This window comes from Eutrigla gurnardus (assembly GCF_963514095.1).
Source record: "Eutrigla gurnardus genome assembly, chromosome: 10".
NCBI classification, from domain to species: domain Eukaryota; kingdom Metazoa; phylum Chordata; class Actinopteri; order Perciformes; family Triglidae; genus Eutrigla; species Eutrigla gurnardus.
The window spans coordinates 14,279,293-14,305,539 of record NC_139924.1 but is presented as its reverse complement, the minus strand read 5'-3'; the positions used below and the strand labels follow the sequence as shown (position 1 = coordinate 14,305,539).

The 26,247-nt window shown below is 46.5% G+C and overlaps 2 protein-coding genes across 5 annotated transcripts; both read left to right on the top strand.

The window, feature by feature from the left end:
• Positions 1 to 184: 184 nt before the first annotated feature.
• atm (ATM serine/threonine kinase) lies at positions 185 to 21,088 on the top strand. 4 transcript variants are annotated; one of them, XM_084019207.1, is made up of 63 exons: positions 185 to 314; positions 544 to 639; positions 738 to 853; positions 1,276 to 1,421; positions 1,569 to 1,733; positions 1,929 to 2,094; positions 2,231 to 2,469; positions 2,659 to 2,828; positions 2,980 to 3,158; positions 3,298 to 3,669; positions 3,754 to 3,957; positions 4,079 to 4,180; positions 4,317 to 4,551; positions 4,637 to 4,768; positions 4,871 to 4,996; positions 5,097 to 5,186; positions 5,256 to 5,439; positions 5,540 to 5,733; positions 5,819 to 5,898; positions 5,996 to 6,151; positions 6,370 to 6,445; positions 6,538 to 6,680; positions 6,780 to 6,897; positions 6,990 to 7,160; positions 7,398 to 7,573; positions 7,691 to 7,934; positions 8,203 to 8,318; positions 9,060 to 9,186; positions 9,273 to 9,472; positions 9,546 to 9,720; positions 9,948 to 10,106; positions 10,239 to 10,371; positions 10,451 to 10,546; positions 10,645 to 10,816; positions 10,918 to 11,059; positions 11,152 to 11,328; positions 11,505 to 11,682; positions 11,793 to 11,898; positions 12,060 to 12,215; positions 12,364 to 12,472; positions 12,703 to 12,791; positions 12,891 to 12,993; positions 13,072 to 13,220; positions 13,314 to 13,418; positions 13,509 to 13,628; positions 13,727 to 13,961; positions 14,034 to 14,204; positions 14,418 to 14,537; positions 14,762 to 14,979; positions 15,062 to 15,269; positions 15,358 to 15,483; positions 15,657 to 15,797; positions 16,446 to 16,584; positions 16,749 to 16,831; positions 17,127 to 17,267; positions 18,126 to 18,242; positions 18,369 to 18,518; positions 18,611 to 18,776; positions 18,951 to 19,037; positions 19,149 to 19,263; positions 19,621 to 19,684; positions 19,941 to 20,083; positions 20,191 to 21,088. In XM_084019207.1, the coding sequence occupies exons 2-63, from the start codon at positions 577 to 579 to the stop codon at positions 20,369 to 20,371; spliced, it is 9,264 nt and encodes a 3,087-aa protein (XP_083875333.1). In that variant the 5' UTR covers positions 185 to 314; positions 544 to 576; the 3' UTR covers positions 20,372 to 21,088. The 4 variants fall into 4 exon arrangements, with proteins under 4 accessions (XP_083875333.1, XP_083875332.1, XP_083875331.1 ...); XM_084019206.1 differs by having other exon boundaries at positions 12,361 to 12,472; XM_084019205.1 differs by having other exon boundaries at positions 12,057 to 12,215.
• Positions 21,089 to 21,209: 121 nt separating this feature from the next.
• On the top strand, positions 21,210 to 26,141 carry LOC311020416 (transmembrane protease serine 2-like). Its single transcript, XM_084020441.1, has 13 exons — positions 21,210 to 21,505; positions 21,740 to 21,881; positions 22,264 to 22,356; positions 22,436 to 22,549; positions 22,635 to 22,758; positions 22,856 to 22,966; positions 23,052 to 23,095; positions 23,332 to 23,494; positions 23,571 to 23,743; positions 24,051 to 24,152; positions 24,708 to 24,850; positions 25,481 to 25,633; positions 25,899 to 26,141. Exons 1-13 carry the CDS (start codon positions 21,491 to 21,493, stop codon positions 25,914 to 25,916), a joined length of 1,395 nt encoding a protein of 464 aa, XP_083876567.1. The 5' UTR covers positions 21,210 to 21,490; the 3' UTR covers positions 25,917 to 26,141.
• The last annotated feature ends 106 nt before the right edge of the window (positions 26,142 to 26,247 follow it).

Here is a 26,247-nt window from a genome sequence, read left to right as displayed (position 1 = left end):
ACACTCTTTAGCGCTTGAATAATGTTGCACCCGACAAAACATCGGGTTTGTTTTGACGTCGGCGCCAAAGTTACGCGACACACTCAGCTCGATCCGTGACCAGGAAGTGATGTTTGACGCCGGGGCGGGAATTTTCTGCATGGTCTGCGTGTGTGTGTGTGTGCGCGTGCGTGACGTGTGCGTCTGGTAACGCACGCGAACAAGATGGCAAAGTTGTGTGGAGCTACCCTAGCAATGTATCAGCACCCCAGTTAACATCCGCACCTACGTGTGCGTTTCTACTGTTTCTACTGATCTGAGTACAGTCATCCGAGGTCAGTGGACATACTGAGAGTGTTTCAAAGGGCATGTGTGACGCAAATCCAAGGCTAGTGTAGCAACGTTGTGTTGCTAAAGTAGCTCGTCAACGCCAGACTGAATATAAATTGATTTGCTTTATGCAAGTCAAGTGTTAGGTGGTTAAAATGTCATTTCCTGTCAGTAATTTGTCAAGAATGCTTTGCATGCGTAATGTGGGGGAATAACAACATCCGGGTTTTGCAGGTAGAATAGTGCCCTCATCCACTGTGGAGCAAAATGAGTCTTGCTCTCCTGGTCTGCTGCAGGGGGCTGGAGAATGACAAAGCAACAGAGAGGAAGGTAATCCCTGTCACACCTGCCTATGAGCTGCATTTAAACAACAGCATGATATATCATGTTAATCAGTCAGTAAGTGAGAACTCTCTTCCTGCCTCCAGAAAGAAGCTGAAAACTTCAGACGACTCCTTCGGAGTCCAGAGGTTGTACAGGAGTTGGATAACCCCGGACCGAAAGCTAAAGGCTCCAAGCAGCTCACATGGGATACTGTTTTCAGGTCATCTGAATTTACATGGTTTTACTGTGCAACAACATGCTTAGGACGTTATCTAGTAGTGTAATAACAGTGGTGTCTAGTTTCTCTGTGATTTTATGCACACTTATAAAACTATCCTTAAGTTTGCCACCTTCCTTTCCTGCCAAAACAACTGTCCCGAGTTACCAACTTATCTGCATTTGTTTCTTTAACGTCACCCACAAAATCTGCACTTAACAACACAGAAAATATGATTTTTCACCTTATATTTAGGAATGCTGGTTTAGTTCAATGTGTGCCACAATGATCTGTTCTCATTCCATGTTGTGCACGATCTTTAAATTGAGTTAATTGAAGTGTTTGGGTTTTATTGGGTTCAGTAATCTGTCAGAGCCTGGCCTTGATAAATAAGCATTTCCTATTCTGTGGTTTCCCCGTGTCAGATTTCTGCAGCGTTATGTCCAGAAGGAGACGGAAAGCATGCAATCAAATAAATCCAACGTCACTGCAACTACGCTGGCGACGCGGAAGAAAAAGATGGCTGAAATGTGCAGCTTGATCAAATACTTCATTCGCTATGCAAACAAACGTAAGAATACAGCATTCATGACGTCCAGTTGTACAGTTACAATACATTTTATTTAAAATTATTGTCATATTGCAATACTTTCAACTGTAATAATCTACAATTGGAAGTCGTGTTGGGACTGCAGTTATAGTGTGTCCCTCTCTGCAGGCGGGCCTCGTCTCAAGTGCAGTGAGATGCTGAAACATGTGATGGACGTCCTGCAGAATTCATACAGCTGTTCAGCCTATGGAGAAGATTACAGCAGCCTCCTAGTAAAGGACATCCTGTCTGTCCGCAAGTACTGGTGTGACATCCTTCCGCCGCAGTGGCACAGTCAGTGGGATATTCATTTAAATAACCTCTATTTTATATGAATGATATGAGAGTTTTAGCAGCCTACGAAATGCAGTAGTATACATTATCAAGGCCTCTGACTTAGCTCATTAAGTATAATCACTGCCATTACATGGTTTTATTACTGATGATGATATTGTCGTATCAACGTGCCATCGTATTTGTGAACTTTAGATCTTTTGGACTTGTACTGTGACTTCTTCAACACTTCGTTCAAGTCCATCAACCGTGTTCTGGTGAGCAGAGTGATCCACACGCTGGTGCAGGGCTGCTGCATGCAGACCGACGCGTTCAACAACGCTCTGTTCAGCTTCTTCTCCAAAGCACTGCTGAATGCCAGGTGAAGACTTTGGCCGACATTTAAAATTTGACTATTGCAGTGTGAGCTTGAAAATATTCCATAGTGTGAATATAATGCACACAAGCTTGTTACATTGATTCAAGCTTTCTTTATTAAAACCCTGTGATCTTGTTAGGCAGGAGAAACACTTGACTGTTTTGGAGCACCTGGTCTCTGCTCTGAACATCTTCTCGAGATCCGCAGCCATGAACTGTCGGATGAGGGTGTGTCAGCTGGGAGAGGAGCTTCTGCCGTCTCTGCTGTATGTCTGGGCGGATATGAGGCCCAGTGTGGCTCTCAAACAGGAGATTGTGGAGTTCTTCAACCTGCAGATTTGTATTCACCACCCCAAAGGAGCCAAGACACAGGATACAGGTAGAGGGAGCTTTCCTTTTCCTTTCAACCACTTTTTTTTAAATTCTGTATAATATTAATTAAAAAGTCTGTATAATATTAATTAAAAAGAGACACAAATACAGTGTTATACGATGAAATCATTGAAAACCTATGGCTTAAGCTTAACCACATAAACATGAACTAGTTGTCCCTGCTGGCGTATCTTAGGTGCTCATGCTGAGGACTGGACCAGGTGGCAGAGTCTGCTGTACAACCTGTACGACGCCTTGATCAGAGAAATTAGCAGCATAGGCAGCAGAGGGAAGTACGTCACAGGGACGCGCCACATCGCTGTCAAAGACAATCTCATTGAGCTCATGGCGGACATCTGTCATCAGGTAATCAAGATGAAGTCTCTGCATTCATAACATCACAGTTTCATTCCATATAAATGTTCATGCAACTTCGATTGGCAGTTGAGCTAATATGAAATGTTTGACGTCCGTCCCGATGAGATTATTTTCTTCGTCTTGTGTTTCCTGCATGTAGCTGTTCAGGGACGACAATCAGGCCCAGGTCTTGGAAGTGACCCAGGCCTCCCTCAGAGCCACCCACATGGGCAGTCCCACCCATGGAGCGGCCAGCAAGCGGCGGCGCATCGAGCTGGGCTGGGAGGTCCTCCGGGACCATCTGCAGCCTCAGCATAATGACTTTGATGTCATACCATGGTATGGAATTCACAAAACAATTAATATAAGATCATCAATATAAGAAAATCACACAAACTAGCCTAGTTTGTTTCCTGATTGTACCCACTCAAGATCAAGGATGACATTTAAAAAACAAAAACCTCTTTTCTCCTCTCAGGCTGCAGGTCACTGCAGTGCTCACCTCGAAGTACCCGTCCATGATGCCCAGCCAGGAGCTGGTCCCACTGCTGTCGGTGTTGTACCAGCTCCTAGCAGAGCAGCGGAGAGGAGAGAGGGGACTGTACGTGCTGCGCTGTCTGAGGGAGGTGGCCCGGTGCCAGGCCCGCTGCCCAGAAAGGGCCCAAGTCAACAGGATGGAGCTGGCCCGGCTGTGGGGTCGGGTGTGGGCCCTGGCATTGCGAGGGGTCAGCTCGCCTCAGGCAGAGGCCTTCAGCCTGGACCTGCTGAGCTCTATTGTCCATGGCGGGCTGATCAATATGGACCGAGAGTTCTGGAAGCTCTTCTCTGGATCAGCATGCAAACCTTCTCAGTACGTCTCCGGGGTTTCTCACTAACATTAATTTGTGAATACTGAAAATGTGTCATTATGTATTTTTTCTCTCTCCATGCACAGGGCTGCTGCTCTCTGTCTTGCCCAGGCTCTGCTTAAGTGTCCGGCCCCTAAAAGTATTGTCTCAAGCTCAGGCTGGGACTATGTGGGGGCCACAGAGGGATCTGCATCACCCAACCTGAAGGAGACACTCCTAGCCTGGCTGCTGATGACCGAGCAGAGCGATGAGATGGAGGATAGCTCCAGGCCTCACCCCATCATTTGCAGGTTGGCACTGTGTTTGTTTTTCATGTTAACTGTGGATTTATCTGATTCATGTCTTTGTTCAGGTGTATCTGTTTTTCTTAGATTTTTAAGATAACGGTCTTCATTATGATCTTGTGTGCAGAGACTTTCCTTACAATCTAATAGCGAAACTCCTGGTCTCCCTGACGTTGAAAGACACGAGAACTGGCTTGAAGCGTCTGCTGGGACCTGAAGGGGTAGAAAGGTGAGGAAACGATCCTGGCCTCACCCACTGAGTGTACAGAGGTTCTAAATCATGATGTGAAATCATGTCTACGATCCCATTTTGCTGTTTTGGAGCAGAAATAATTCCACTTTCAATTTCGTTTTTTTATTTAAAGTGCCCTTTTCCAAGAGCAAACCTCATCCGGTGCCAAAGGCGACCTGGAAGAGATCGAGAGGCTTTTCTTGCAGTTCAGCTTCAACCCGCTGCCCTCGCCGACGCAACACACTAGCGAGTCCGTGGCGACGAGTTCGGCGGACAGCCAATCCGCCGTCGTCCCCTGCCTCAGGAACAAGTTGGAGCAACTCCTGCTTTGTGTGGCTGACAACCTTCTCAACTGCTACTCTCCAGATGTGAGTGGAAGTCGATGCTTGTGTGTTTACGTGTCTGTGTCGTCATCACAGTGACACATTGATTCTGATTCCTCCCTCAAAACAGTCTCAGGCCACGCCTCCAGAGTGCCTGGTGCGCTGCTTCAGTCTGCTGACCGGCGTTCTGGCAGGTTACGTGTCCGCCAAGTTCCTGACTGAGGAGGAGGCCTGTCGCTCACAGCTCTTCACTAAAGCCAAGGTATCGTTAGTATAGTATAGTATAGTTATTCAATCCCTTAAACACTGGCTTCCTAAATATGAAAAACATGATATCATAGCACAGGTGTGTGTTTATTACTAGGCGCTGGCTCAGGACTTCAGCGGTTTTGTTTCGACTGTGAAAGTGAAGCTGAGTGAGGAAGGAACCATGAGCACGCTGAGGTCCGTCATGAAGCTCTGCACACAGTCAGCCAGCAAAAGAAATAAGGTGAGAAAGGCCTCCGTTAGGGCTGGGAATTATTATATCCATACCCTGGTGTCCACTGCACTTTTTGGGGGGATTGATCCTTTTATCCTTTCGTCTGCAGGATAGCATTTGTCCTGTCTCCTCCAGTCTGTTCATTATGACGCTGCCGGCCAGTCTCCTCAGTGAACTGGCCGAGATCTGCAAACTGTTGGTAAGTGACATATATTTAGTACGTAGCACATTAAAGAGTTTTGTTTGTCTCACTCCCTCGTCTCCTCAGTTAAACAGTGTTTCTAAGAGATTCAGTGTTGTGGATGAAGACGATCATATGGATGATGACTGGGACGTGACCAGAACTCAACAAGGGGATGCCATTGACCTGTTTGATGAGGGCGAAGGGTCCCGCAGCATTACCAATGAGTCCCCGAGACAGAAGGGAGACAGTGAAGCTCCCTGTGGGCCAGGTAGGCAGGAGGGATCAGCACCTGTTGGAGATATTATTGTCGTTGTACATGAGACACCAGCACAACCAAGTTGCTAGATCCTGGTTCTGTCCTCCCTCAGGTGCAAAGAGTCTGTTATGGGACGATCACCTGGCCCAACAGGACCTGGCTCTCCTTGCCGTCTTGGAGCTCCTGTGTGAGTGCGGCTCCATCCAGCCCGCCCACGGTGTGCTTTTCAAACCGCAGGAGGTGCGGCGTCGGCTGCTGCTGCTGGTGGAGCAGATGGACTTCAGCAAAGCCCTGCACCTCAACATGGTGGGTAGCGACTGCTGTGGAGAGTCACGGCTGCAGTGGCGCCGCTGGTTCCGCTGGTGAACATGAATATCTGGTTCTCTTCCAGTATCTGGTCCTGCTGAAGAAGCTTCCTGCCGAGGACACGCTCTCTCCGGAGGAGTTCGACTCTCTGCTTCGCCCTCTAGCGTAGGGGAATCATTTCTTTGTGTTTCTTTTATAATGCTTCGAATCAATCAGATTAAAATCTAATAATCTTTTAATTCACCTGTTTGTCCTGCTACAGGGACCTGTGTTCTCTGTACCGTCAGGACCAAGACATCTGTGCTGCTGTACTGCTGGGTTTGTTACCCTCCATTATGAGCCTTGGGAAAACCCACATCGTGCCGGAGGAGATGAGACATGTTCAGGGATCTTTGCTACAAGTGGTGTCTGGATTCTGGTAAGTGCCATTTCAAAAAAATAAAAGCCTCTGTCTGTGACGAGGAGCCTTGAGGATTGTGGGTCAGAATGGCCAGAAGAGCTTGTGTGCAGCAAAATGCAAGCGGTTCAGTAACACAGTATATTTGGCATACTATATATTGGGAAGTACTCTTTTTTTTTCATAAATAGTATGGCAGTACTCTCTGATGCTAACTTGATCACTGTGCTGTGTTTCAGTTTCCTGAGCCAAACAGGAAAATGCGTGGCAGCTGTTAGAACTGCTTTAGTGAGATGTCTGGTTGCTTTGCTGGAGGTGAGTTCTCACAGAGGTTTAGGGAATACTATTGCAAGGTTATCATAGGTTTCTCTACAACCATGAATAAATATATATATGTACTCTGACAGGCCGACCCCTGTTGTAAGTGGGCAGCCTTAAGCATCAGAGGGCCTGACAGCGAGGAAGACCGCCCAGTGTCTGTCGTCCTTCCTTCTCACCTCGCCGATGCCCACCACCAAGTCCGCATGCAGGTAGCCATGTCAGTGGAGAGGTACGCTTTTCCTGGAGGGCTGTTATTGCATCAGCATACATTTTATAGAAAGATGACCTCCCACGTCTGACTGTCACCGCTCCTCTCTCGTGTCTCCAGGCTGTTTCTGGAGATGAGACCGGAGCGTCCAGACGAGAGGAACATGCTGCCACTTAAACACCAGCAGGCGGCTTTTGAGAATGTTTACCTGAAGGCTCAGGAAGGAATGAAGCTCCCGGTAAGATCATGAAGAATAGCTTCTCACGCGTGTGTTTTCCACCTGTGTTCTCTTTTTTCCAACGCTCCTTTTGTCCGTGTGATCATACATAGAGAAGCGGCTCTTCAGAGGAGCAGAAGGACGAGCTGTTTAACCGCAAGGCCACCCTGTTGAAGAGTCTCTCCGTGGTGATGTGTTGTAGCCCGGTCTGTGAAAAACAGTCTCTGTTTGCACTTTTCCAGTCATACAAGGAGAACGGTATCGAGAAACGACCCATCAAAAAGGTAACGATTTAAGAGCCAGGTTCTTTGTGGAAAGGGAAGATAAACATGCTGAATGCTTTTTAAAAAGTAACCTTTAGACGGGTGAACAGATGTTTGTGTTTGTCATCTGATACCTGAGCTTTTATGCATCGCTGAATAATCTAATCCCGAATCAAAAGTGTGTCCTTTTTCCTATAATAAATATGATATAACAACAGAAAAAGCCAAGTAAGATGAACCATTCCTGTCCTTTCACAGATGTTGTGCTCTGTATCCGGAGCGCTGGGCTACAGGAGCGTGAAGACGTTCGTCAGCTCTCATCTGTACTACTTGGTAGCTGAGTGGCTGGCGCAGAGACAGTCTGACGACCGCTACACTCTTGGATCTTTCCCCTACCCCCTCCTAGACCACGACACAGTCAAGGATTTCTATAGGTGAGGAACTGAACGTCTGCTAGAACCGGTCCATATAATGGTCTTACATTGAGTAAATCACAATGAAGGAATGGTCGATGATATTAAATATCCAGCGTCCCTGTTCTCCCCTTGAAGCTCTTCCTACCAGGTGTTAATCCCCCACCTGGTGTTCCTGGATGACTTTGGGCAGGTGAAGTCTATCGGCAGATACCTTGAGAAGGACTGGAAGGAGTTATTGGCCGACTGCTTCCCCAAGATCATGGTCAACATCCTGCCATACTTTGCCTTGTCCGGCCAGGATTCCCAGGTCGCACAGCAGAGAGAGAAGGCCAGCCACGTGTACGACCTGCTCAAAGATGCCAACTGTCTGGGCAAACAGGTCATTTATTATCTTATGCAGCTTTTACACTTTGAGCACATTATGACAACAATTAACGTTTGAAAAAACTGTGAAAAGAGACTATAAGGGAACCAAGTGTGGACATCTGAAATGCAGATGCTTTTGTGAGGTTTTCAAAATGTATTGTAAAGTGACGTTTGCTTGTGTATCTTACTTTTTCAGAATGTATTGCCCCAGTCTGAGTACATTGCTGTCTTGTGAACAAAAATAATAATCGAATGGCACATTTTTGTGCATGTATCCACAGCAAATTGACAACCTGATCCACAGTAACCTGGCGGACATCGTGGTTGAACTGCTGATGACTCTGTATGAAGGAAGTGGAGCCGACGGGGACGGCGGAGACCTGAAACGCTTTATAGGGTAGATCGATTTTTCCATTTGATTTATTTGTTAATTTATTTATTCATTCACTCATTCACTCCAGGTTAATCCATGTTATTAAAGTGATGGTTCGGAGTAGAATGCACCCTAGGTCATTTCCACCATGACATCCAGCCAAATACCACCTCAGAAGCATTTTTAGCGATGCTCAACATTGGTCAAGCTAGGGCTATCAGCTGAATGGCTAAGTACTAGCATGAACGGTACATTATGTATATCTCGTAAATTACCCCACTAATAATGCATGGAATGTTACCAAACTTCTGCAGTAGTACACATAGGGTCTGTACTCACAAAACAAGGTATTTTAAAGTTTGTACGTACACCAGGAGTTTATTTAAATGAACACTTGCCTGATAGCTTCTATCCTCTGCTGCTAACGCTACCGCTGCGTAGACGCTACTTCCGTGTTTACCTAGCTGTTGTCGTGACGCGAGTTTCACGCGAGAGTATGAAAATGTTTCACTGAATTTTTATAAATGCTTGTATTATCAGGTCAACACTTGTCAACACCTGTTGTACGCTAGCCCTAGCTTGACCAATGTTGACCATCGCTAAAAATGCTTCTGAGGGGGTTTTTGGCTGGATGTCATGGTGGAAATGACCTACATTTCACTCCAAACCATCACTTTAGTGGAAGTAGTTTGTCTTTCCCTCAATGTCATTTTTAAGGAAAATAAAAGGAAATGTGTGACTTAATATCCATTGAATGCCCCTCAGGGAGCTGGACCCTGTACCAAACCCACCATACTTCAGCTCGTATGTCATTAAAGCCACACTGGACTACCTCAGCAAGTGCCACAGTGCAAACCACAAGTCGTTGGTGGTCATTCTGTCAAAAACTCCGGTAAGGCACTCGAGTTATCCCCTATGCAGAGCTCCTTGGCTTTTTTTTGCTCACAGGTAGTTTTGACTCTGATGACCTGTTTGTAGATTTCAATCCAGAGGATTCTGCTGGCGGTGAGTGAAAGAGCAGCAGAGACGACCAACAGCTACGAACGCCATCGCATCCTCCTCATGTATCACCTGTTCGTCAACCTGCTGCTCAGAGAGGTGAAGGACGGCCTGGGAGGAGCCTGGGCCTTTGTCCTCAGAGACATCATCTACACTCTCATCCACCACTTCAACAGCAGGTCGGCAGCACACAAATATACTCCCAGGTATCACACGGGCAGCATCAGGCTCACTGTCTTCTCTCATCCTCAGACCAGTGCAGTGTGACGAGGTTTCCAACCGGAGCCTCTCTCTGTGCTGTGATCTGTTGACCTCTCTGTGCCGGGCAGCTCTGGAGTTTTGTGACGATGCTCTGGACTGCCACCTACAGGTCATTGTTGGGACTCTCACAGCTCAGGTGACCAGCAGGCCTGCCATCTCGCAGCAGGTAAGTGACAGGAAGTCAGTTCACAAGCATTTGCGTTGCAGGTTTGCAGATTCAATTTAAATTGTATGTGATTAATGGAAACTTTAGGCAAATGCGACAAAATGATGCATTCAAGAAGGCGTGTATTTTGTAAAACTGCCACTTGCAGGTTTGTTACACAGTGGACAAACGCCCTTCAACATGTGTGAGCCACACACTTTGACTGCTCCTCCTCTCTGACCCTCCAGGTTCTCAGTCTGTTGCAGTTTCTCGTGATAGAAAATCAGCAGAAGTTAAAAGGAGCCATCAGCAGGTTGGAGCCCTTCCCTGACCTGGCTGAGTACAGAGAGCTGCGCTCTGTTCAGCACAAGCTCAAGTATAACACCGGGACCTTCACACTGAGACAGGTCATATCCATGTATAAGTATCATATAATAACTGCATTGTCGGCGCATATGTAGCTCTGATGCTTCAGTGAATTGAGGTGTGAAATTTTCATGGCTATTCAATGGCTGACATTCATCCTCCATGTTTCACAGGAGATCGCCCACTTCCTGTCAGTGACGCCCTGTGACTCCCTGCCTCTGACCAGACTGGAGGGGCTGAAGGAGCTGTCCAGGCAGCTGCATGACAACAAGGGGCAGATCAGAGAGTTGCTCAAAGAGTGCCATGGTGCGTTGCCCGATGAGGGGGAAATGATCTGTTCATAAAGACGGCATGTTAAATGTCTCTCTCTCTGTCCTCCATGCAGCTGAACCCACTGACAGTGTGCTGGTGAAGCTGGTTCTCAGTCTCCTGCAGCTCTGTAAGCTAGCAGCCAATCACCCGGGAGGAGCCGACATACTAGGTTTGAAATCCAAGTCTCCTGCGTTCTCAGCCATGTCTGGAAAGTGGAAACTGTTATCTTTTTCAAGTTTCACGAGTATAAACATACTTTTCCTGCAGAGGCAGCAGGCAGCTGCCTGGGAGAACTGGGTCCGGTGGATTTCTCCACCATCGCCCTGCTTCATGGCAGAGACCCGCTCTACGAAACGGCGGCGTCTCTCTTCACCTCCACTGAAACGCAGCGTCTCTACATCGTTCTCAACTGCATGAACAACGCGCTCACCCAACCGCGGTACGCTGGCTCCTCCACCTCAGGGTTTCTCGTATGTGACTATGGCGCGGGGGTCGGTTGGTGTTGTATTTACCGTGTTCTGTGCTGTGATCGTCTGCCAGCATCGAGGTGAGGCAGGCAGCCGCGCAGTGTGTGAAGAGCATCCTCGCCACTCAGTCCGGAGTCGATTTCTGGGAGCAACACAAAGACAACAGAGACCCGATGCTGGCCTACCTCAATCCATTTAGGAAGGCCAAGAAGCAGGTGGGTTTTGTGTCGTGTTTGCAGTACGTATGATGGTATGGATGTGTTAATCTGCCTCTGCCCAGTTACTACTGACAGTCGTCCCTGGTTAGGTGGCCGCTGTGAGTGCTGAGGAGAGTTCGCAGGCCAGGGAGAAGCTGGAGAGTCAGGAGTTTTGGCTTCCCCAGGCCGGCGGCCACAAGGCCTGGCTGAAGGCTCTGTGCAGCGCCCTGCTGGACAGCGGAGGAGTGAGGAGTGAAGCTCTGCTGCTGTCACGGCCGCTGTGTCTGGTGAGTTAGCTTGTGGATTCATGGATTGAAAGTTTCCATATTTCGAATATGTTAAATGTCTGTAGCTTAGAATGTTTTCTACCATTTTTTTGCCACATTTTGTCCCATCAACCAGTTCTGGTTGAAATCCAGAGCTCCAGGTTTAACCACACGTTATTTCCTGTGTCTGTGTCCAGGTGAGGGTGGACTCCTGTCAGAGGCTCCTTCCGCTCATCGTTCATTCCATCCTTCTGGAGGACTCCAATGCTTTGTGGAGGGATTTGCTCTCCTCCCGCATTCAGGAGTTCTTCAGCTTTTGTTCCAGAAGCGCAGAGGCTGCCAGTCGCTCTGCCACACCTCTGAACTCTGATTCTGGTAAGTTAAAGAGTAGGACCAATAATAATAATAATAATAATAATGATCTTCGTCTACTCACATCCCGGAGATTGTTTTTGTTTATGATTAGCATTTAATATTCTTTACAGAGTCGGACACTGCCAGCCCGGGCTTGTACGACAAGACCTCTCTGCGTACCATGCTTGCTGTTGTTGACTACCTGAGACACCAACAGAGACCACTGGAGGCTAATAGGTTTGCACTGTTTTGTTGTTATTGTTGTAATCCTAGATATGTTCGATAAAGGTAAGCGTACCTTGTTCATGCTGTGATTAAACTGATATGTTTTTGTAACTGGGGCATGTAAACTGACATACAGTGTCTTTGAAACGCGCACCGTATCCTTGTTCCAGCAGCTCCTGTGCGACAGTGTGTGACTCAAACTTCTGGCTGGAGCTGAACTACCTGGAGGTGGCCAAAGCTGCTCAGTCCTGCTCGGCACATTTCACCGCCCTGCTGTACACTGAGATATATGTGGACAAGATCAAAGCCAACATGGAGGAGAGTAAGAGGTATGCATGGAGGTTTAAACACAGGATTCAAGCATTCACACGTTATTTCCATTCCCTTTTTATTTTTCATACACATTAAATGTTAAATCTGTACCCTGCTATTCATCAAATATGTATATTTCATTTTTGTTTGTGCAAAAATCAGCAGAACCAAGTCCAGAGTGACACGTAAGATCAATTTTGAAGAGAACAGCCAGAACGTCACCATCTCCAGCCTGACGGAGAAGAGTATGGAAGACACCAATATCAGCCTGCAGGTCAGTTCTTCATCTAACAATGCAAAGCAGTTCAGATTTGCATGAGGTATTAAAAAAAAAAAAAAAAAAAACCTGATGCAGTTGAACTGTTTATCATCTAATCCAGTTTAATGATCAATATCTTCTAAACTTGTGGCAAATATGATTCATCAAAGCGACATGCGTGGCTGTAAAATAGTATGCAATCCAACGCTTGGTCATGCATCGTCTCCACTCTCTTCCTTCTGTAGGAGCTGCTGATTGACGTGTATCGCAGCATCGGAGAGCCTGATAGTTTGTATGGCTGTGGCGGGGAGACGATGACCAGTCCGCTGACCAGGTAATCCATAAGTGGATTAATGACGCCTGCGTCCATTTCATACGATCACTTGTTTCCTTCAGTGTTCAGTCAAATGTCGTTTGTCACCACATTGTATAGGATTCGAACCTACGAGCACGAGGCGATGTGGGGGAAGGCCCTGACTTCATACGACCTTCATTCCACTCTGCCCGAGGTCGCTCGACACGTGGGAATCGTGGAGGTGAAGTACTGAAAAGACATTCAGATTCTCCTTGTGGTTTCAATGCAGCCTGTTGGATTGTCATGTTTGCACCAACAGGGCCTGCAGAACTTCGGTCTGAGCAGCATCCTGGCCACCTACATGAGGGGTCTGGAGAGCGAAGGTGTGGAGTGGGGAGCCGAGCTCAGAGAGCTGCGCTTCCAGGCCGCCTGGAGGAGCACACAGTGGGACTGTGAGCTGCCGGAAAGGTGAGACGAGGAGCAGCATAAACGTAAAAACATAGCTGTAACCCATTAAGAGGCAATCTCTCACTTAATACCAAATCCGATTTGTCTCTCCAGGAGTGAGAAATCCAAGCCGGGCTTCCACGAATCTGTGTTTTGTTCCCTGCAAGCGCTGCGGGACAAAGACTTCTCCGTATTTGATGAAATCCTGAAACAGGCCCGGTATGACAGACATCTTCTAAAAATGTCAAGTTTGAATCATAAGCCACTTGTATGTAAGTCACCCGTCTGTGTGTTGGTGCGTTTCCACAGGGGCGCAGACGTGGAGGAGCTGTGCAGAGGCAGCCTAGAGGCCGTGTCCTCTCTGTACCCGACTCTCAGGAACCTGCAAAGCATCAGGGAGCTGGAGAGTGTCAAACAGCTCTTTTCCAGGTGATGGCCAGTCATAGATCTGGGGTTGGACTGATGCAGAAGTCTACCTGTCTAAGTGAAGTTATCAGTAATAAAATATGTGTTTGATGTAATGTCAGGCCCTTCTCAGATGTGACTCTGAGGGAAGTTTGCAGCCAGTGGCGACAGCACTCCCAGCTGCTCGCCGACAGTGACTTCGCTTTGGTGGAGCCCGTTCTGGCCGTCCGCTCTGTGGCCCAGCACACCTTGATGCCCACGGTGGAAGACCAGGACAGCAACCAGTACCTCCGCTCCGTGCTCACCGACCACCTCATGGAGCTCTGCCGGCTGGCTCGTAAGGCTGGAAGTACACAGGTAACGTGTGTGGGTGTCTGTGTGTCTTATATTTTAACCACAAAAATACTCATTGTTGTAATTCCTGTCCAGCTGGCAGAGCGGGCAGTCTTCCAGATGAAGCAGCATGGTGGCGGAGGGTCCTGGGCGTCATCCCCTGTGTTGTCATGGCAACTGGAGGAAGCCCAGGTGTTCTGGGCAAAGGGAGAGCAGGGATTGGCCCTGGGCCTGCTGAGACAGATGATTCACAAACTTGAGGAGAAGGTCAGATCTTAATATACGGACTTGAACAGCATCTATTAAAAACCTCCCTGTGGCATTTATGTTATAACACCATCCATTGATGCTTTTCCACATTGTAACAAATACAACACAGCAGGATTGAGCGCTTTCTAAACATCATCAATTGTCATCAGATTGTAAATGTCAAGCGGCTTCACTGAACTCTTCTCTCTGCTTCGTCTGTTGTTTGGCCAGGTGGACTTCAATCCGGCTCTGGTCCCAGTCTACACCGAGTGCCTCAGGCTGTGTGGTAACTGGCTGGCTGAGACGTGTTTGGAAAGCCCCGGAGTAATACTGGAGAAGTACCTGGAGAGGGTAAGAGGAAAATATAATAGCCATAGTTTCCATGCAAGCCTTGTTGTTTGACTTTTTTAATGGATATGTACTTCTGTAAATGGCAACATATAGACAAAATGTCATTATTCATTGCCACCCAACATCCCTGTTTTGTAGTGATGGAGCTCTAGAAGGGCTTCTAGTGGTTGGTGTTATTTTTGATGGGAGAAGCTGTGAAAGTCTCTGACATGCTGTTCTGTCAGGCAGTGGAGGTGATCAAGGAGGAATCGGGCGTTCACGACTCCAGGCTGCAGAGTCAGCGGACTGAGGCCTTCCTGTCCCTGGCCCGCTTCTCTGACGCTCAGTACCAGAGCATCGACAAATACATGAACTCCTCTGAGTTTGAGAACAAGCAGGCGCTGCTGGAGAAGGCCAAAGAAGAAGTGGACTTGATGAGGGAGCGTAAAGTGACTTCCAACAGGTGTGTGCTCTGTTAATTGTTGCACGGCACGCTGTCGAACACGTCCAGGGAAAAGAAGTCGATAGCTTCTCTGACTTCACAGGTACACGGTGAAGGTGCAGAGGGAGCTGGAGCTGGATGAGAAGGCCCTGTCCAACCTGCAGGCAGACAGACAGCGTTTCCTGTGTAAGGCGGTGGAGAACTACATCCAGTGTCTGCAGAAAGGGGAGGAGCACGACACCTGGGTGTTCCGCCTGGCGTCGCTCTGGCTGGAGAACGCTGGCGTCAAGGCCGTCAACGACATGATGAAAGTCAGCAAAAACGCACCTTTGCATTTGAGCTTGACTCTCTGAAAAATGGATGCGCGATGCTTTAAAGTTCACTTCTGTTGTGTTCCAGAAAGGGGTGAAGCGGATCCCCTCCTACAAGTTTCTGCCACTCATGTATCAGCTGGCTGCTCGCATGGGAACCAAGACGGCGTCCGGCATCTCCGAGGATACTGGTCTTCACGATGTCCTCAGTGACGTAATGCAGCACTTTATTTTTTAACACACACTAACAGCTGTTTATTATTGGTCTCCTGCAAGACGCAGCCGTCTGACTTCTCTTACTGATGACTTTCGTGTACATATATGTGATTTTTGCTTGGATTAATATAAAAAAACACCTGCTGCCTCCCTCGTTTTCTCTCCTGGCAGCTGATCTGCCGAGCCTCTCTGGAGCACCCCCACCACACACTCTTCATCATCCTCGCCCTGGTGAACGCCAACAAAGACGAGAACTTTTGCAAGACCCGGCTGTCTAAGGGCGCTCCACGGCAGCCCTCGCCCTTTGACCTGGTGAGACTTCATTCCTTAATTCTACACGAGAACGGTTAAAGGCACAAATTATTATTAGAAAATGCAATCATGTAAAGTATAAAGTATAAAGAAATATAGTGTTTTATTCTTAGGATGGGGACACGGGGGTGGAGAATTGTGAGTAATGTATTGAAGATTTTGTATTGTCATTATGGGCTAACATGTCTTGTGGGGGTTTTTTTTCTTTAAAGTCTATTAATTGATTATTACTTTTTTTTTAATGTTCGAAATTAAGTTTATTTTATTCTAAAGGCACAAATGAAAGTGCTGGACACAATCATGATATTGATAGTATGCATATATGCTTGAATGTGGGTGGGTAGAAGGCAGGATATGTGGCTGATCCACATGTGCATACATTTCCAAGTTGATGGGATTTATAAAAGGAAATGTTGCACTAGCAGGCATATGTGAGATTTCATAAATCTGAATATTTTCAGGCGTATGTACATTTCCTAATGTTTACATACGCAAACGTTTAGTGTGAATCCTACGCAGTTTTATAAATTCTACACTAGTTTGTTTCAGTCTATACATCATTCAGTCACCTTCCCCAAACATGAATTCTCTGCAGAGCTCTTTAAACCCCACCAGTTCTCTTTGACAAGTAGTATTTTTCTGGTGCAGGAGCGTTCCGATGTGGCCCGGAAGATCATCAGTGCAATCAGGAAGAAGAGAGGCGGGATGATCCGAGGGCTGGAGCGTCTGTGCGATGCCTACATCACTCTGGCTTACATGGACGTCAGCAGGCACAAGGCCGAGAAGAGTGAGTAGTTAGAGCACAGGGAAAGCACAAGAAACTCCAACATTTACCCCAATGCTACATGCTTGGGCTTAGTTTATCATTTGTTTTAGTTTGATAGACAAATTGGGAAAAGACACATTTTCTTCGCCCATCAAAGTGTGTATTATATCATTGTATCATTCTAGAGGCTATTCCCATCCCTGCTGATCAACCCATCATGCACATCAAAGACCTGGATGAGATTGCCATCCCGACAATGGAGATCAAGGTGAAATAGGATCAAACTTCGATCAAACTATGACAATTCCTGCAGATGCTTAAGTATTTATGAATGCTGATTATAGAAAAAGAAGACACAGGTTTGTACCATAAATATGAACTTCGTTTCCCGTGATATCAAATCCTTTGGTTTCTCCCGCATGTCAAACACCAGTACAACACAAAGCCCCTCTAGACCAGATCCCATCCACTAAGGACACCTCATGCACATTGAAATAGTCAACACTTAGTGCAATATCTTTGAACAAGCTGTGAGATAACAATATTTGATTTTGTGTAAATAGGTGGATCCATCTGGTTGCTATGACAACCTGGTGACTCTCAGGTCCTTCATGCCCCAGTATCACCTGGCCGGAGGAGTCAACCTGCCCAAGATCATCGACTGCGTCGGCTCTGATGGCAAGAGCAGGAGACAACTGGTCAAGGTCAGTGTGTGTGTGTGTGTGTGTGTGTGTGTGTGTGTGTGTGTGTGTGTGTGTGTGTGTGTGTGTGTGTGTGTGTGTGTGTGTGTGTGTGTGTGTGTGTGTGTGTGTGTGTGTGTGTGTGTGTGTGTGTGTGTGTGTGTGTGTGTGTCTGTGTGTGTCTGTGCGTGTGCGTCTTCTCTTTGAAGCTGAAGCTGCTTTCATGTGTGATTGATGTCCGGCCCTGACGGAGGACGTGCTCTCTTTTAACTTGAGTTCTTTTCCATTTCACTTTCGTAATGATTAATCTTGTTTGTTTTAACCAGGACAAATACAAAGTTTGTGAGATTACTTTGCCACCTTTTGTAATGAGGACATTCTTCAGGGGTGTGTGTGTGTGTGTGTGTTTGTGTGTGTGTGTGTGTGTGTGTGTGTGTGTGTGTGTGTGTGTGTGTGTGTGTGTGTGTGTGTGTGTGTGTGTGTGTGTGTGTGTGTGTGTGTGTGTGTGTGTGTGTGTGTGTGAGAGCACACGTTTGTGTTTGCGGGAACACTTGTCGGCCACTTGGAGGCTAATAATTCACCACTTTGGCATTTCTGAGAGTCACGGTGAAAGAATCGTTTTTTCGGTCTTTAACTTAAGTGAAGCCTATGTTTCCATTTAAAATGCAGTCAGTGTGATTTTGTTATTTCAGTATAAATCGCGTGTGAGTCTGGTTTACCTGTAGCTGGGTTATTTGTCTCTCATCATAATGAGGTGTATCTCTTGTATTTGCGTGACTTTAGTCTCAGTAAAACAAAGATCAGAATCAGCTTCTCAGCACTCCTAGGTGCTGTGGAACGCTACGTGTCCTCCAGTGACCTTTGCCCTCTTGGTGTGAGCAGGGTCAGGACGACCTGCGGCAGGATGCAGTGATGCAGCAGGTTTTCAGCATGTGCTCCATGCTGCTGCAGCGCAACACGGACACCCGCAAGAGGAAGCTGAACATCAGACGATACAAGGTGACACTTCATTTTATTTACTCTATTTCTACCGTTGCTTTTTAATGCAAAGAGAATCAGTGCAGGGTTGTTGGGTTCCATGATGAATGAAGCCCTAACGTTCCGTTCCTTGTCTGCTTCGTTCAGGTGGTGCCGTTCTCGCAGCGTAGCGGCGTTTTGGAGTGGTGTTCTGGCACGGTGCCGATCGGGGAGTTTCTGGTGGATCCCAGTAAAGGAGCCCACAAACGCTTCAGGCCCCAGGACGCGACCAACCTCGCCTCCCGCAGGAAGATGATGGTACTTGTTCTGGTGTGTTCAGATTGCTCGTCACGGGTGCAGCTGTGTCTGGGTTTCAGTGTGTATGCGTCGTCGTGTCTGTGCACCTGCAGGAGGCTCACAAGCTGGCGTTCGATGAGAAGCTCCAGGCCTTCAGCGAGGTGTGCAAGAACTTCAGGCCGGTCTTCAGGTATTTCTGCATGGAGCGATTCCTGGACCCGGCGGTGTGGATGGAGAAACGGCTGGCTTACACTCGCAGTGTCGCCACCTCATCTATAGGTACATGCATGCATGTTCACTGAGGCCCCACAGAGACAGAAGGAATGATCATAGTTATTAAAGCCATGTGTCATTTAATTATCACAAATCATTTGTATAGAACATCCAACACATGACTTGAGACTTGAATTCAAACAATGAATTACCTATTCTCTGTTTTTTATTTTTTCACAGTCGGCTACATCGTTGGACTTGGCGACAGACACATCCAGAATATTCTGGTTGATGAGCAGACTGCTGAACTGGTGCACATCGATTTAGGTAAAAAAAAAAAAAACACATAGAAATGATAGTCGATGATGGTCTTTTTTTACTTCTCTGAGCATATCGAGCACGCTGTAATTGAATGTGTTCATTGCCGTCGGTTTTCAGGAGTGGCCTTTGAGCAGGGGAAGATCCTGCCCACGCCTGAGACCGTCCCCTTCAGACTCTCCAGGGACATCGTGGACGGGATGGGCATCACTGGAGTGGAGGGGGTTTTCAGAAGGTGAGGAGGTCGTGTTTGTTCACTCATCCAAAGAAAAGTTCACCAAACATGTATAAACCCAGTGAAGTGGAACCTGCGAACATTTTCATTTGCTGTTGATTGTCATCATTGTTGCGTCATCATCATTTTTGTGTGGTTTGATTTGTCGTGAACATCTTAGTCCATTCACCACAAAACTAGTTCACTGCAAAGACACCCGACATAACTCCTGACTGTTTCCCACAACATTTCATGCATTTTAAGACGGTGTTTAAAAAGAAAAACCTACTTGCATGGACATTTTAACTTTAGTAAAAGACAAAGACACCCTGACAAAAAAGGAAATGTATTGAAATGTGGCTGGTTTTGTCTGGTCAGATGCTGTGAGAAGACCATGGAGGTGATGAGGAGCTCCCAAGAAGCTCTGCTGACGATTGTAGAGGTGAGATCACGCCGCAAACACCCGTATCACTGACAACAACCAAGTATGACGCATGCTTGCATCAGCTAACCAATTTCAACCAATAAAATCGCGGCATACGTCTATCAATCTGCATCATCTCCTGCTCCGGCTCACAGCACAGTTAGAGGGGGTCGCGACCCGTATTATGTCCCGCCTGCCTTCCCTGTGTCACGTGGAAACACATCACCATGCAGATTTAGATGCTCTTTGTCTGCGTTAATGCGCTGCTGTGCAGGTGCTGCTGTACGACCCTTTGTTCGACTGGACCATGAACCCACTGAAGGCCTTCTACCTGCAGCACGACGAACAGCAGGAGCTCAACGCCACGCTGGGCTCCACCATGGGGGGAGACGACATAGACAACCACCGTAAATCCAGGTGCTACAGCGGACGCTGAGAACCGTGTTGATTCTGAAACTACTTGCTGTAGCTCTGTTGCTATCCCTCTGTAAACTGTCTCATGGTGTTCTCCTCTCTCGCCGCAGTGACAGTCAAAGCTCCAACAAGGTGGCGGAGCGCGTGCTGCTGAGGTTGCAGGAGAAGCTGAAGGGGGTGGAGGAGGGCACCGTGCTCAGCGTCGGGGGGCAGGTCAACCTGCTCATCCAACAAGCCATGGACCCCAAAAACCTCAGCAGGCTCTTCCCAGGCTGGCAGGCCTGGGTGTAGAGGTCAGACGGTACACTAGCGCTGGTCATCTTCTCTTTCTTCTCCATCACTCGCTCTTTGTTTGTTTGTGCCCCTTTAAGAAGTCAAACTGTTTTAATGGACGCTCCCCTGCTGCCCGAAGCTGTTTTTGTAGAACAACAATACCAATACAGAGCTTGAGGGGGGAGAGTGGACACACGCTATGCAAATGAGCTTCAGAATGGAAAAACGGTGAAACAAGTTTTCAGACTAAACACACAAACATAATCTGTTCTTTAGAACTGGCACTTTAACAGAACAAAATGTCTATTTGGCAGATTGCGTACAATAATACTTGCAAAACAAACCATTCGATCACCCTTTTTTTTTTTTTACTGTAAAAGGAATGTTAAAAGACCAATAAAAAGTGGTGAGAGGGAAGACTGACACGTATGTGTGAAGGTGAGATGGATTTCTGTTTTTGAGCCCGCGGGATGTGAATGTTATTATGCTGCTGACGGTTGTATGAAAAGATATAAAATACTCCGATGAGACCTGCAGGAGGGTTTTGTTTCGGTTCAGCTCTTTGCTACTTCAGTTACTATGAAATTAGTGACTATTATGTTGTGCTGTAAAGCATGATGTTTTTTTAAGGCTGAGACATGTATATGTATATAGATATCAACTCTTCTAGAGCAACTTTATTCCACTTTACTTGCCTGCTCTGTAAAAAACCTGATTTATGTATCCTTAAATAAAACAAACTGCATTAAAGGTACATTTTATTTGTATTATTTTGTCTCTGTTAAAGTCATTACAAGTTAATGCACATATATACCTGCGTTTTCCGCCAATCATTGACTCAAGGATCGAAGCGTGATGTGTTTGTGACAGTTGACGTGGTGAAGCACGCTGGCTCACACTGGTGTTTGGACGAGGAGACGGTCCTCATTGTGCCTGCTGTGTGCTCAGGAGGGTGAAATGTGAGGAGTGGCCACTCAGAAGATCACACAAACTCTTTGTTTCATCATTGTGTTGTGAGAAATCAGAGAGCAGAGTCGCCAAGAAAACCTCTCTTGCACCTTCAACAACTCCTGGAGTGGACGTTGATTTTGACCAGATTATTATTAAATTGTGAAATATTGAGGGTTAAACAAGAAAATGAGCACCAATCTGGTAAGTTATCATTTCATTCATATCAGTTTGAAGTAGATTAAGTCATATTCATACTATAATAATAACCGAATTTCCAATATAATTTTATACATATCAGTGAATAAAATGTGTACGACTTGTATTTGAAATGCTGGAATTTATGTTTTAGTCCCTTTTTTTTAAACCTTTTTTCTTCTTGAGCTCAGATTGATAAATCCTGACAAGCGTCTCTCATCACTTCTGCTTCCCCGACAGTACATGAACTCAGGTCCTTGTTTCATCCGTGGAGAGGACCAGAGGAATCTTCCTCCTCCCGGCCGTTCAGATGTTAAGCCTCAGTATGTTCATCGTCTGGAAGTTCCACCTGAGATCAGCCACTCCAGTCCCAAACACAAAGGTAGTCCACTCTGCTGCTTCATACTGGGATTTTTAATACAACTGTTAATGCAGGCCAAATATAATGCAGTCATTTGTTTTACAGTGTTTACTGTAGATGTAATCAATCATTTAGTCATGAAACCAAAAATGTAAATAAACTCGACTGTTTAGAGATGCATAATAAATAAAAAACATGTCATTTCCATATTGAGGACAATACAATGACTACTTTCATAGAGATGCATTCACGTAATTAAAGCAGGATTCTTCCCATAAAGAACAAAAAGATGGTTTCATACAGCTGTGTGTGTGTGTGTGTGTGTGTGTGTGTGTGTGTGTGTGTGTGTGTGTGTGTGTGTGTGTGTGTGTGTGTGTGTGTGTGTGTGTGTGTGTCCTGTCAGATGTAAAACGGAGGTGTGTGAGGTTCGCGGTGGCCGCTGGGATCTGCCTGCTGATCCTCCTGCTGCTGGCCGGGATCCTCCTCGCTTATTACCGTGAGAGCAGCGCTCCCCGCCCGCTGTAATGCCCCGCGTGCTGTTGCAACCCCGTCTGAGTGGCTGTCTTGTCTCCTAGTCTCCTCGTCCTGTGTGCACGGGAGGCGCTGTGGTGACGGCCGCTGTGTGTGGGAGTCCCAGTGGTGTGACGGAGCGGCGGACTGCCCCGCCGGCCAGGACGAAGCTGACTGCGGTAAACGAGCATCCAACTTCACTTCGCAAATAACAAAAAGCATCCGTAGTGGTGACGTCTCTACGTGTGTGTGTTTGGTGCTCAGTGAGGCTGCGCGGCCCCAGCTTCCTGCTCCAGGTCTACTCCGCTAAAGGCTGGAGGACGGTGTGTTCTCACGGCTGGACCGACCGGCAGGGGGCGACAAGCTGCCAGCAGCTGGGCTACAGCAGGTGAGATGCTCCTACCTTTGCTTTCAGTCTGTTTTCTGGAGATTGTGACGTGTGTGTTTGAATAAAGTTGTGCATTTCCCGTTATGTGGTTGAACAGGGGCACGTACTTTAAATCGGGCCAACAGAAGACGGATTCTGATGATGGATTCTTCATAGTGAAGTCCGACTTCAACCCCGAGGCGTCCATTCTCCAACAGCTGGAGCTCAGGTCGGTGGACTGGTAGAGATGGACCAGTGTCAAGTTGTTCATGCTACATTAATTACACCTCTTTGTCTCTGTTTGGCCGCTGCAGCAACACCTGTCCCGACAACAGAGCCGTGACGTTGCGCTGCACGGGTATGTTATTGCTGTTTTACTGGTTTGGGATTACTGTTTGCTGCAGTTGAAGGAGTAAGTGGCGTCTGTACTGCCTTTGGTCTCCTCTAGGGGGTGCTGTTGTGCATGCACCAAATTAAATGCAAATTTTTTTTTTTTCTCTACAGATGCTTCCAGGTTTAAAATAATGATGTTTGATGTTGGATACTGATATCGCTTTGAAAGGTTTCCTCCCTAACGGCAGTTTTGTCCCTCAGACTGTGGGCGTGGAGTGAACTCCAGCAGGGCCTCTGGGGGCCAGCTGGCCTCCCCTGGGGCCTGGCCGTGGCTGGTTAGTCTGCAGGTTGCGGGCTCCCACCGCTGTGGAGGAGCGATCATCTCCCCTTACTGGATAGTCACTGCGGCCCACTGCGTTGCCAGGTGAGGCCTCCTCCTCATCACACTTGTTAAATCGGCCTCTGTGGTCTGACCCAGGGTGAATTCCTGTCCCATGCAGAGCCTCCAGCCCTGCAGACTGGGCCGTGTACGCTGGAGTAGTGGATGCGTTGGGTACTCTGTTTAAACCTGCGCACTCTGTGAGCCGCATCGTAGCCCACGAAGGCTTCAACAGTGCCACACGCAGGAATGACGTCGCTCTGATGAAGCTCTCTAGATCCTTGGACATCACAAGTACGTATCGGCACATTTACATGCAGTCTAATACCACAGTCCTGCAATTAACCTCCATGAAGCTTATCATTTTGGGGGATGTAGTTGTGCTGACAAGTGTTTCTATCATTTTGTCCATTCTATTTGTATCATAATGACCTGACGTTTTCTTTTTCAATACATCATCACCTTCATGAAGTGTGGATTTATTGCAGGGCTGTTGTAGTACACTGTATACATCCCTTACTCTGTGGAAATAAAGGCACCGTTTCCAGAGAGCTCTCACCACAATGACTCACAACGACAGACACCTTTCTTCCTTCGGTAGCCTCCGGTGATATCGGAGCCGTGTGCCTCCCGAATGTCGGCATGAACATCACTGATCCTCAGACTGGCTGGATAACACGGTTCGGTCGCACAGCAAACGGAGGTGAGACCGTTATGAGTGCATGTGGTCATGTGGTCATGTGTTATGATTCAACGACAAATTTAAATACATCCCAGGTCGAAACAAATTTACCAAGATTAGATATATTTATTTGGAGGTTAAAGGTGTTCACTGCTGTTTGCTCCATTGGCTGCCAGTGCTGTGTGCCACCACTAGATGGCACCAAAGTCTGGAGACGTGCCCTCGCACTGTTAGACCTGTTTTATTTGCTGGTGATTTAATAGTGAAAGAAGAAGATATTTGACTTAAGTAAAACCTGCATCAATAAAGTTTTTAAATACTTTGTTGCAGTTAAAACAATACAGAAGTGCACATAGTACAGATACTCATTACGTCAAATTATATTATTGGTTTATAATTATATGGATTAATTATGTGTACATCAATTTAATGCCGCAGCTTGTAAAGATGAGGATCATTTAATTACTTTAAGTGTTATATTATATTAACTTAGCATATATGTTGTATTCTCATTCTGCAAAGTAAGTAGTAAAACTACAAACACAAACAGAAAATATACTTTGTTTACTTTGACAGAACCTGTCTCTCTACACCTGCTGGAGGCTCAGGTCTCTCTCATCGATACCTCAGACTGCAACAGCTCTGCCTCCTCCGACGGCAGGATATTGCAGGACATGTTATGTGCCAGAGAGAAGGAGGCGGTCGCCGACGTGTGCCGTGTAAGACGAACCGCACGACGACCTAAATGTTTGTTTTATTCCGCAGAGAGCAGCATGCCGGTTGCAGTGTGACGGGTTAATATGTTTAGACGTCGGCTGCAAATACATGGTTTTAATAGACCCACAAGTGATCCTTATAGGACAACGTGCTCAAAGAAAGCATTGTTCACACAAGCAGCGACACACACACCCTTCATAACCAGAGTTTTTCTGGTACAATTTGATTCTGCTCACACAACATTGTGTAGTTCCTGCACTTTAAAGGAGTCAAAGCATTTTCACGCTCTAATACAACTTGCTTTGAGGCACAGTCAAACAAGACCTGCATTATGTTCTGTACATAGTAACGGCTTGTAACAAACCATACAGTCGAGTCAACAATGAATGTAAAGTCAGCATTGGCGTGGCAGCTGACCATCATTTCATGTTTTATTTATGGACCTCCGACAGCCTTGAAAGACCTTAAATGCTCATTAAATCCAATGAATAGCATTTATAGTGTTTGAATTTCCCCAAAAGAGACATTGAGATCATTGTAATCCTCTCGGTTTCCACTGTGGGAACCGGGAGAAGCGTTATTTCCCGAATGTGTCGCTCATAAAAGTGTTTTGCGCTGAACTCTTTCCTCAGACTGGCGACGCTGGTCCTCTGGTGTCCCTGAAGGAGGGTGTGTGGTGGCTCATAGGGGACAGTATATGGGGGGAACACTGCACGGGGCAGAATAAACCCGCTGTTTATGGCAACGTCACCTACTTTCTGGACTGGATCTACCATCAGATGAGGGTAAAGAAACAAAGATTCCAAAATCAGATTCCAATGAATTCTGAGGATTTCCATGTACTGTATGTACAGATCATTCATAGTGTTTGATTTAATGTGCTTGGAGCACCAGATGCAGTACGGTTTATCTGCTCCAAGTTACACTGCTTGATTTATGCAGGATATACAGTGAGAATACCTTAATACAAGCTGTGTTTTGTAGTGTAGTGTGTGATTAGTTATGGCTGTAAAACCCCAGTTATGGAACGTTTCCCCCCTTTGTTTACAGAAGCATCAAGATGACTGATGACAGAACCAGAGATGAAGCATCTGAGATGTTTGCATTTGCAATTTCTTTCAAGTGTGCATTTCAAATGAATGCATCAACATCTGTATAGGTTACATAACTTATTTCTATGTGATGTTACTGTTTCTAATTTAAATTTAAATAACTGTTAACTCCAATGAATTATGTCTTCTTATAAGCTTTTCATTAGTTTGTACATTTTAATTTTATAAACTGTGTGTGACACGTGTAGTCTTTGTTTTAATCGGTACAATTATAGAAATGTTTGACTTACAGTGATATTTGAGCCATTAGATGGAGATAACATGTGCCAACACAAGATATCACTCAC